The sequence below is a fragment of the Centruroides sculpturatus genome, unplaced genomic scaffold (assembly GCF_000671375.1).
Source record: "Centruroides sculpturatus isolate CEXI.00-Female unplaced genomic scaffold, Cexi_2.0 scaffold1065, whole genome shotgun sequence".
Taxonomy (NCBI): domain Eukaryota; kingdom Metazoa; phylum Arthropoda; class Arachnida; order Scorpiones; family Buthidae; genus Centruroides; species Centruroides sculpturatus.
The window spans coordinates 27,416-39,733 of NW_019385242.1; the positions used below are offsets into that span (position 1 = coordinate 27,416).

Sequence of the window (12,318 nt, forward strand, 5' to 3'; positions counted from 1 at the left end):
TGTATGTTGTTTCGGACCAAAAATCGATGCCCGCGGTCGCGTTACACAGGTGGTCGTTTAATACAGGTAACTTATACGAAGACTCTATGGATAAACTATACCGTGCCAGAAATTTTTGCCCGTTTTGACAGGTGCCCGTCGAATGCAGGTGGTCGCCTAAGCAGTTTTAACTGTATTTGGAAGTGGTGTAAAATATCTAAAACTGTAAATAATTTTGTATTATTTTATGATCTATTATTTTAATATGGTCTTTTTTGTATTATTAATATGACGTTAGGTTTTACTATTAAATTTTATATGTAATTATGCAAGAAATACAGTACGTCTATCAGTCTGTACCTCCCCATATACAACTTTTAATTTAATTGGAAACTCATCGAGATCTATGTGCGACGTAGTGGAGTGGTATTGATGAGGACCCACGACCCATGATTAGGGTAAAGTACTGTATGAAAAATATTATTTGAAGGAAAGATCACAGGCAATAATTATAAAAAAATTATGATAATATTGTTAATCACAAGACTAATTTAAGGAACAATTGAGAAGTTAATATATCAAAAAGCTATCATTTACTTTATTTCAATCTTTGTAGACGTCGTTCACAAAACAAAGGGATTTATAACATCCTATAAATTATTTGCTATTTTCAAAGCAATTATTTACTTCATCGTTTCGAAATATATTTGGAGGAAATTTTCTACAAAAAATTTCCCGAAATAAATTTAAAATTGAATACAATAATAATTGAATACCTCTCTTTATCAGTAAGTTGTTGTTTCATACGATAGAAGTATGAGTTGCAGCGCTTTCAAGTTTCTTTCTATTATAATTTTGGTGAACATTTTTGTAGTATCAAGCAGTAAAATTAATGATACTAAAACAGTAGATGACGTTTATAAAAATTTCTTAATAACTACGGAAATTAAATTGAAAAAATCATTAAAATTATTCAGTAAATTAATTTTACCGTACTTGTTAAGAATGGCAGAAGAAGTGGATTTATCCGAATCTTGTCAAATTTCGGGAATTCGATTTATGAAAGATTTAATACAATTAAAACCATGGAATATAACGAGTAAGTAGCTTTAAATATTAATTATTGTAGATTAGATGTAATTTTGTTCAGTTTATTCGAACTTTGAGTTTCTTCTTTACGCTTAAATAAATACCCACCAGTGGTCGAGTGGATTGAAGTGGCTACTGAATGCTTGTGGTTCGTGTCTGACCAGCGAGTTTTTCGGGTTTTTATTTATGTTTGTAACGTCTAAATTGGGGTAATTTCCCATAAAAAAACCACTTGAAAGGAATTCTCCTTGGCAGATCGCCGATGTGTTGCGTTGCCGTAACTAAATAAACCATATGTTTAAATTTTAAGGTGTTGTTTATTTATTATGTTCAACAATAAATAAACCCAGCCATATAATTTTGACGTTATTAAGCAAAAATTTTTATATTTAATTTATGTTATGAAATGCTTAATTTTATTAGTATTACTGCACGAAAAATGAGAGCCAGGAGACGGCTGAATGGAAGGAAATTAGATTATTTTATTCATTCTAATTTTTGTGTTTTTGTAAAGAATTGATAAATTTTGTATATATTCGGGATAACATAGGTTCACTTTTAAAGATAATTGATAACGATGTACCAATCCTATATGTGGGTTTAACTCCTCGCTCACTTCGTCGTTCAAAACTTCCGTGACGATTTTAAGCTAAGTATTTTTTGTAGGTTTACTACAATAAGAAAAAAGAAATTAAATTTACAGATAAATTCATTGCAAATTCCGTATATAAAATAAGTTAGATTATCGTCTTTGTATAATATTATACATCTGTATNCACCACTAATACAATACAAAATTATGTGTAGACTGAAATATTTTTTCTTTTATTATGTGTTTTGTGTTTGTATAATAAATTTATTTTTGATAACAATTTCATTAAACATTAAAAATTTTATATTTAACTAGCTGCAAGGACCCGCTTCACTGGCCAAAAAGTAACAATAGTGAAGATTAAGATTATTACATTATCTCCAATCTTACCCGTTTTCACAGAATGCAAGAATTAGGTCCCCCATTTCCAGACTAATTAGAGAATTTTTACATGAGTATAAAAATATGTTCGATTTCCCGCAAAAACGCAAAAAACCGCCTGTAAATCTTGCATGCCGCTTTATATTGTTTTGTTTTCTTTCTTTCTTTGTTACTCAACACTTCCATTGTTAACACTTCCATTGTTAACACTTGCATTGTTAACATTTCCATTCTTAAAACTTCCATTGTTAACACTTCCACTGTTAACACTTCTATTGTTAACACTTCCATTGTTGACACTTTTATTGTTACTGATCTTCGAAGCCAACCACTTTCAACCCCATATCTCCCGCACCATTACAGCTATCGAGACGCAACCACCATAGTGCACGAATAGAGACTTGGGGCTTACTACCACATACAAACACCATTCATGTGCGATGTGTAGTTTCGGCTAAAAAGTGAAATATAGGGACACACACGTTTATATATATATATATATATATATATAAACGTGTGTGTCCCTATATTTCACTTTTTAGCCGAAACTACACATCGCACATGAATGGTGTTTGTATGTGGTAGTAAGCCCCAAGTCTCTATTCGTGCACTATGGTGGTTGCGTCTCGATAGCTGTAATGGTGCGGGAGATATGGGGTTGAAAGTGGTTGGCTTCGAAGATCAGTAACAATAAAAGTGTCAACAATGGAAGTGTTAACAATAGAAGTGTTAACAGTGGAAGTGTTAACAATGGAAGTTTTAAGAATGGAAATGTTAACAATGCAAGTGTTAACAATGGAAGTGTTAACAATGGAAGTGTTGAGTAACAAAGAAAGAAAGAAAACAAAACAATATAAAGCGGCATGCAAGATTTACAGGCGGTTTTTTGCGTTTTTGCGGGAAATCGAACATATTTTTATACTCATGTAAAAATTCTCTAATTAGTCTGGAAATGGGGGACCTAATTCTTGCATTCTGTGAAAACGGGTAAGATTGGAGATAATGTAATAATCTTAATCTTCACTATTGTTACTTTTTGGCCAGTGAAGCGGGTCCTTGCAGCTAGTTAAATATAAAATTTTTAATGTTTAATGAAATTGTTATCAAAAATAAATTTATTATACAAACACAAAACACATAATAAAAGAAAAAATATTTCAGTCTACACATAATTTTGTATTGTATTAGTGGTGTCTTAAACATTTTATGAAGAATTAAAGCTGATTTGTATTATTGGGATGGAATTTTCAGATTTCGGACCTATTCTATAGACTAAATCGAGCACGATTTTGTTCATCCTCTTTAAAGCTGAATAGCTTCTGTGATTTTTGTGAAAAATATCTGATATTTTGCACCGAGATTTGCGTTTTATGGGGATTGATGCTATCAAATTTTTATTGACTCTAAGGAAGGGTAGATAAAGAGAATCGTGTGTCGTATAGGGTCGGACTTAATGACGATTTTAGTCGTTATTAGCATTTAAAATTTTTTTTATAAAACCCATCAGTTTCTTAAAAATTAAGACTTTTGCAATTTTTTAATAAAAAAAAAAATATAAAACGTTNGTAAAATTAATGATACTAAAACAGTAGATGACGTTTATAAAAATTTCTTAATAACTACGGAAATTAAATTGAAAAAATCATTAAAATTATTCAGTAAATTAATTTTACCGTACTTGTTAAGAATGGCAGAAGAAGTGGATTTATCCGAATGTTGTCAAATTTCGGGAATTCGATTTTTGAAAGATTTAATACAATTAAAACCATGGAATATAACGAGTAAGTAGCTTTAAATATTAATTATTGTAGATTAGATGTAATTTTATTCAGTTTATTCGAACTTTGAGTTTCTTCTTTACACTTAAATAAATACCCACCAGTAGTCGAGTGGATTGAAGTGGCTACTGAATGCTTGTGGTTAGTGTTGGGTTAGTGTCTGACCAGCGAGTTTTTCGAGTTTTAATTTATTTTTGTAACGTTTAAATTGGGGAAAATTTGCATAGAAAAACCAGCTGAAAGGAACCCTCCTCGGCAGATCTCCGAATGCTTAATTTTATTGGTAATACTGCACGAAAATAAAGAGCCAGGAGACGGCTGAACGGAAGGAAATTAGAATATTTTATTCAGTTTAATTTCTGTGTTTTTGCAAAGAATTGATAAATTTTGTATATATTCGGGATAACATAGGTTCACTTTTAAAGATAATTGATAACGATGTACCCATCTTATATGTGGGTTTATCTCCCTGAAAGTTTTGAACGACGAAGTGAGCACGGGCTCACTTCGTCGTTCAAAACTTTCATGACGATTTTAAGCTAAGTATTTTATGTAAATTTTCTACAAAAAGAAAAAAATAAATTCACAGATAAATTCATTGCAAATTCTGTATATAAAATAAGTTATAGACTATCGTGTTTATATAATATTATACATCTGTATTGAGATGATGATGATATCATTTGTAATGCAATGATTAATGGTGTGAGATCCGGAATTTTGGTGACGAAATTATTGCTCGTTTATTAACAAAAATTGTTATTTAAGTAAATTTTCGGTTATATAACGCCCTAGTAGAAAAAACGATCCTGCCCGGGATTGTGTAAACTTTCCGGTCTTAAGTAGCAACATCCATTGTTCTCTGCAGAACTTGCATCTCATCTTGCAAAAAGGTTGACAGTTAGCATCCAAATGTCGTCATTTGTTATAGATCCCTGGAACACCTATAACCTTTACCCTATGTACATCCGATCACGTGGTGGAAATTCCCCACTAAAACGGATAAAAGGCCGTTCTTACCCCTCTCAGGGGAGTCTATTACCGAACACAGGATTAACAACATCGCGCTGATATTCCGAACCAGCCGAATTCCGATCTCTGATGAACCTCGANGACTTTTTTACAGATGTCTTCAAAATCCGTACTTATAGTTATGCTAGCGAAAAAATCCAATTAGGAACATTTATTTTAATAGTTACTAGTACTTTTCGTACAAAAAATGTAGGCGTAGTTATGATACCTTGTTTACAATTCACTATAATGAAAATGGAGTTTCATAATACCACCTTTTATATAAGAGCGTATGAAGAGTATGCTCTAATATGTGCCAGCTGTTTTTGGCACTGCACTGCTATATAATTAAAGATAATAGAGTAATGATAGGACCTTTTTGTATGAATTGACCTTCAAAAATATTTTCTTGTAAGTTCATTAGTAATGATTATTTATTATATTTCAGATTACTTGTGTCTTACTGTGGATTTTGAGTGTAGGTTTATTAGGAGTAGTATTATTTGGTATGCATGGTTATAGAAATGAATTGTCTTCGAACGAAACTATAATTTTACTTCACAAATGTGTTTCTCCGTTTGCTTGGACTGCTGGTTTGGCTTGGTTTTGTGTTGCCTGCATTACTGGAAATGGTGGTAAGTACACAATAAACGTATATACGTTGAATACGATTTTAGTTTTTATCGATGAAATATCAAGAGAGTGAAATTCTATTGCACCGATATATTTTCCAATATTCTTAAATATTTCCATGTGAATATTACTCTTATTTATGTAATATTTTACTTACGTACGTGATCTAATGAATAGAGTTAAACGCTTATATATATATACATATATATAATTATAATTTTTACACAAGAAAGATTTTTAAGCTGTAATAGGTTTAGCGTGAGAATATTTTTTAATATCTATCGAACAGAAATATTTTATTTAATGTTAATTTGAAATATGTATTCTGTTATAATTGATTGTTTGGTTTTATTTGTATACGGCAACACGACACACGGATAATCTGTAAGGAGGGATGTCTCCAGGGAGGTCTTTTGTGGGAAATTTGTTCTTATGTGTTACAAACGTGAAGAAAACCTGAAAAACTTTGTGACCCATGCCCAATTTCCAATGTTCAGTGGGTTTATCCCAAGTCGTCTAAATCAGGGGTGGCCAACTTTTATGTACAAAAGATCTACTTTTTATCTTAAAAATGTGTCGCGATCGACTTGTTGTCGTAGGGTTAGTCTAAGTGACGAGGGGATGGTGTGAAATGCATACTATGTTTAGATAGGTAAGAAAAGCCACAATTTAATTTAAAACATGAAGAAATTGTATACATTGTATACAGACATGTACATTGTATACAGAATAAAAATTGAAATTCAACTTTCGGGGACCACCACTTCACCCCTCTTCTTTCTACTGTGTCCCGACTACTCCCTCTGTCCCACTTCCCACCTTTTTTTTTTTTGGTTTTACGATCCTTTGTCTACATTTCTTATTTCCCTTTTACAACTGTACGGAAATGAATATCACATGGACCGACAAAACCGCATCTGAGGGAAGACGCGATGGTCCAATATCACTACATTTGCATTTGCGCGTTACGTTCGGTTACAAGTGTAACACATTAATTCAAGACATCGCGAGCGATCGACCAAAATTGGCTTCGTGATCGACCGGTCGATCGCGATCGACTTGTTGGCCACCCCTGGTCTAGATTATATAGTATAATATAGATGGCCTCGGTTTATCCAGTCAGCCATGGCGCGACCGTGAAACTTGATAGATCATTCTTGCATCAAATGCCAGAAAAGTTTTTGTGCTTTTGTGTTACTATTCAGTATGTCATAAAATGCTATATCAATGCAAGCTATTATGCATAAACACGTCGTTATTTAATACACAGAGTGTTCGAAAAGTTTCTCCGTACTGGGAATTGGATGATATCGGAATGGTACAACAAAAATTCATTATTTACTGTCGTATCGAAATGAAAATGTCATTTCTAACAGGTATGTATTTAACTCCGTAGCCGTTCATTTTATCCCAATGTAGAATAATTTTCAGTTTTTTGTGCGAAATTTCGATTATAGGTTAAGAGATTTCTGTATTTTTTTGGAATTTTTTTTTATTTTAAAGTTAAAATATACTTAAAAGAAGTAAAGTGAAGGGCATCCACTTATCACTTTTCCATTCGAATGAATTTATCATTAGTAAAATCATCTATCAGAGTAACACTACCGTAACATTAATTAACTGTTAATGCGTTGAATATTTTCATACTTAGATTATTCTAAATTTTCAGGTATTGTGAATTCGTTTCTATCTGCAAATGTGTTTATTAAATTGAACCGTCTGTCAGTGTGGCTGTACATGCTTCATCCAGTTGTTGTCCTTTACGTTTACGGACAACTTAGAAATACACTGGCCTTCACCGAATTAAATTTGGTAAAAAATATACTTCATTACATGATATTAATTAATATTTACATATGCCTATGATTTTGAAGAGAACTAAACTAATTGTTTCTATGTTTTCAGTGGATTATGTTTTCCTTTATGGTGTTTCTTTCCTTAATATTATCGACTCTTTTTTACGTATTTTTGCAATCACCGTTCATCGCTGCTTTGAAAATGTACGAGTGGAGCTTTTATAAGAATGAAAATCCAGGAAAATTAGGAAAGACTTCTAAATTAGATACATTGTCTGTTCGACTGTAAAAGGACAACGATAAAATTACGATACATATGTAACATTTAATGTGAATAAATTACATTTGTAATAAACTGTATGAAAAATAGAAGACGTTTTGATTTTTTAAAATTTAATTTTGAAGCCATGACATAATAACGAACGTTTATTCTGCACTCTAGTGAACAATGAGAGGTTTGCAGGCTGCTTATTTATATACAATCAAAACTAAATAAAATGCTTTCCTAACTATGAGGACTCCTGTATAAAGTATATAAATATTCATGGAGGAATTTACCTCACAAATGTCAAGTAGAGAACTGAGCCTTATTTTTTGAACTGCAAAAATGGCATTGTTATCAGAAAATTATGTGACTTTTAATATCTGAAATCTGTGTACAACATGTTTCTTATTTTTCTCGTTGACGGAGTTAAGCTTAGCATCACACTCGATGTATTGTGAAGAAATCTACGAAGTTCCGTCGATATATCGAGATTGAAGTGTATTTAGAAGTGTAATGTTGCAAAAAAAGCGCAGAAAAGGTGAATTGTTATCACACTATTACAGAAAAATAAATGATACAAAGTTTTCGTAATGAAGACATTATACATTTTTATATTTGTTAATGTTTCATTATTTTATTAATTTAATACATACTCGTAATTCCTTCGTCCGATGATTCTTTTAATATTAAGATGAAGACAAAGTTCGCCCAAACAGGGACCACCATTTATTAATTCTGTGTTCCAGACAATACAATCTCCTTTGCTCAAAAGAATCGGAAATGGTTCAATAAATTGCAAGATTTGAATTTATTTATCAAAATTTCTTTCAATATGAAAATAATCCTCTTCATTCTAATGCCCTTATTCCAATGATTTTTCCAATCTTCGAAAGATGTTTTCCTGAAACCCTTTCGGAACTCTTAGAGAATTTCGTTTATGGCATCAATATATCTACTGAAAACGATGACCATGAAGTGGAAATTTTAGTCGAGGAAACAGCAAAGAGTCACATTGTACCAGGTTGGGTGATTAGGTAGGTTGCAAAAAGCACGGATTTTGTATTTGATAACATTATCGTTGTGCGAAATCCACGAGTTTTCTCGCCAGAAAACGAGTCGTTTTCTACGAATTGTTTCATGTAACCAAGGGAAAACGCTCAAATAATATTTTTCGTTGATTGTTTTGCCAGTGGAGACGAATTTGTGATGCACAGCACCAAGACAATGGGAGAAAACAGTTAACTATGAACGTAATTTTTGACTGACTTATATGATCTTTTTGGTCTTGCTTCACCTTCGAGCACGTTTACTCGATTGTTGAACCGTTTTAGTGTCATAGTCAAAGATTTATGTTTTTGTCACACGTAATGATGCTGTTAAATACAGATCGCCTCAAGAAAGCATTTTCTCGGCCACCCAAACAGATTGTTGTTTTTGAAAAACATTCAATGTTTTCGGAATGACTCGTAAAGCGTCGCGCAGCAAACCCAAATGATCTTTTAAAATTCCTCGACAAAATCAAAATGATATAGAACACGTTAAATAATATCGCTAATTGTTAAATGATGATCATCGAGCAGCAAATCTCTGACTTAAGAGAGGTGTTCAATTGTCTATCATAGCGTAGTTCGTCTTTGATGCGTTCTCTGCTTTTCTCGAACATTTTGTACCACTTGAAATCTCTCCTTTTTTGATAGAATATCATCAGGAATCCTGCAATATTTCCAACGTTTATTTTTTTCCAGTACTTCAGTTACGAAAACAAAATTTAATGCACGTGTTTGCTAAATAACATTCTTTATTTGGAAAAATCGTCGGAGCAAAACTCGCGTTTATTTGCAAACTAAAACATACGACGATGTACTGATTTCTGCTAGTTATCGATGAATGTCGAATTAAACGATAAAAAATGACAACGGCGCCTTCTTGTAGATTAAAATGAACCAATGTCGATACATTTTGATGATAGTAGTATTACGTTAAGTACATTAAATTTATATTTTCGCGTAGAAAACAAAAGCAATATGAGAAAGTAGCAACATTACAAATGAAAAGAAGGTTTGATGAATAAAAATTATAGTGTGCATAGAGTTTTGTATCCTCGAATGAAAACCGAGGATACAAAACTTTATGCAAACTATAATCTTTAATCCATGGAAACCATATATGTATGCAAATTCGATAGAAACTATATCTTTATGGAGTAGAATGTATAGTTTTTTCGAGGAAATAGTGTAATATAAAACAGAGTTAAATTTTTGAGAGTAATCAGGTGTTTTTCTCTACTGTTTATTTAGAGGTAACATTAATAAGAAAAACATGTAATGATGGTTCAAAAAGTTTCAACACTCAGATGAAACCTTACAGAAACGAGATGATCACCAATACGCGCGAAGATACGTACACCAAATAGAGAAGACCCTTAACACGTGCAACTAATTAAAAAAATCTTTCTTAATCTGAAGACTGAAACATACATAAACTATCGTTGTTTGTTTAGGTCTGTAGGCACGCGAATGATAATTCTGTAAGAACAGAGAGAAAGACAATGAGAAATCAAAAGCTCCTCCTTGGCAATTTTCGTGCCGAAAACAGTACAAGTAAGATGGCAAGCAATAATAGCAATTCGAAAAATAGTACATCCCAAGAACATATTCAACAGAAAGATTAATTAGGAAATTAATTAAATTCTTCAAATTGCAACTAGAGATACGGATGTGCGATGTCACATTGTCACATCAACCAAGAAACCTTAAAGAAATTACGATTCAAAAATGCAGCCGACACAAAAAAGTTACTTCCGATGCTCGGAGAGAAATGTCCTAGTCGCTTTAATGATGAGTGTATCTTTACATCGATAAGTGTAATAAAGATACGCGAACAGAAGACATTATTATACTGATTATGTCACAAATCCAATATTGTCAAAAAGTATAACGACAAAATGAAATTTGATGAACAGCTAGACACGGAAGAATCTCCTGTTCCAAATGGTATTACCAATTTAAAGGTTTATTTCAACAAAGAAGAGGAAGGAGTCCAATGTGAAATGCTACCATTGGTAAATATTTCAGAGGAATAACTGAAATCTAATTTGAAAAAACCGAAACAATTCTTTTCCTTTATGAAAAGAAAGATGAACAAAATTAAAAAGGTCCGATTTATCCTGATCCAACTTATCATTACTACGACAAAAATCTAGACAAGACAACATAAGACGGATTTTACATGGATAAGAGCAATTCCTTCAGAGAAATTGTCATTGCTGAAAAAAGCGTTTTAATTAAACTGGACAGAGAAGGCATTTTCCAAGAGAATTCGTCGAGTGACTCAAATTACGGGAAGGAAATGACACAGATTCCGATACCTTAGAACACAAAACACTTGGATGTGTTCCTTCGCAGAAATGTTTGTTTGAAGAGAATGATCAAATATCACAGAATCATTCTCGGAAGATTGGAAAATTTCTTCAGTGTAATGCAACAAGAGTTTTATTACTTTAAATTATAATGATTTATTTAATTATTTCTGTATGAATTACCATTTAAAAATAAACACGTTAAAAATATTATGGAAAATTCTTATTAATGTTTGATTGATTTTGTTTTTCTTTCATTATACACACGTTATTAATAACTTAATTTTGTAGTAAAATATGGTAGAAACAGCACACAGATAGTACACTAAACATGCAACGACAGACTGTATCAAACGACTCCCTATCAGTTAATTTGCATAATTACACACGAAACATGCAGCTACTACGTCACATCAAATATTTTGCACATTCAGGCAAATCAAATTTTACGTCATGTTCAACAGATTTTCGTATTTCGTCACAATTTTTATCAGATACCGCCATCTATCGAGAATACTAATTAACGCTCCGATTAGAGATCATCGGATGCGCCGCCATCTTGGAACCTAAGGTAACATTAACCTAACTTATATATGTATTTTTATACCCTAAAGGAATTTTATATATAAATTTATAGATTCATTTACAAAGGAATAATAGAAAGTAAATTAACATACATAACATTGATACGTACTATATATCTTAATTAATTAAATGGCAAATATCCAGTGTTCAACATAAAAATAAATACAATTGAAAAAAAATTAAAAAATTCCGTAAGTGGACGAATGGTAGATTTTTCGCCTCACTAGCAGTGTAATTATTGTGGTATTAAAATTTTTATTACACCTAATAAAATCCCGTTTCATTCTAAGCATTTTTATGAAAACCGCGCCATCTTACTGTGAGTTTGTGAGTTATTAATTTTTTAAAATTTCTGTGATTTTTGAATCATCCTGTATATTCTAGCTTCACTGAAAACGCCTAAGTTTTAAATCATGGATAATACAGTAATACGTCGATCTAATGGACTAAGTCAGGAGAAGGGGTGTCCACTAAAACCAAAAGACCGTTATATAATTAAGTTTTTCTAAAGCGTGCATTAAAAATTGACAAATTACTTAATTTATCTGGGGTTAGTTACGTAGATACGTTTATGTAATTAAAATTAAGTACGTTTGAGAAGTTTGATTTTACAGTAAAGTTTTTTTTATATATATAGGCCTATTGTTTATGTACTAACCGTAGTTCAGAGACTGTAATAAAGAAGTATACGATCTAAATGGAAAAAAATAAATAGACAATAAACAGGTTGCGGCCGACGTTTTCTGTCGCAAAAAACGTGTAAGTCGGACGTTCAGCGCCGCCTGCCTGTAAGCCTAGAAGTTTGAAAATCGTGTTTGGAACGTCGAGCATGATTCCACTAACATTCAAAA

At 32.0% G+C, this 12,318-nt stretch overlaps 1 protein-coding gene across 1 annotated transcript; it reads left to right on the plus strand.

The window, feature by feature from the left end:
- Nucleotides 1-5,284: 5,284 nt before the first annotated feature.
- On the plus strand, nt 5,285-7,611 carry LOC111636623 (nose resistant to fluoxetine protein 6-like). The gene is made up of 3 exons (XM_023381905.1): nt 5,285-5,465; nt 7,133-7,275; nt 7,369-7,611. Exons 1-3 carry the CDS (start codon nt 5,339-5,341, stop codon nt 7,546-7,548), a joined length of 450 nt encoding a protein of 149 aa, XP_023237673.1. The 5' UTR covers nt 5,285-5,338; the 3' UTR covers nt 7,549-7,611.
- Nucleotides 7,612-12,318: the final 4,707 nt, after the last annotated feature.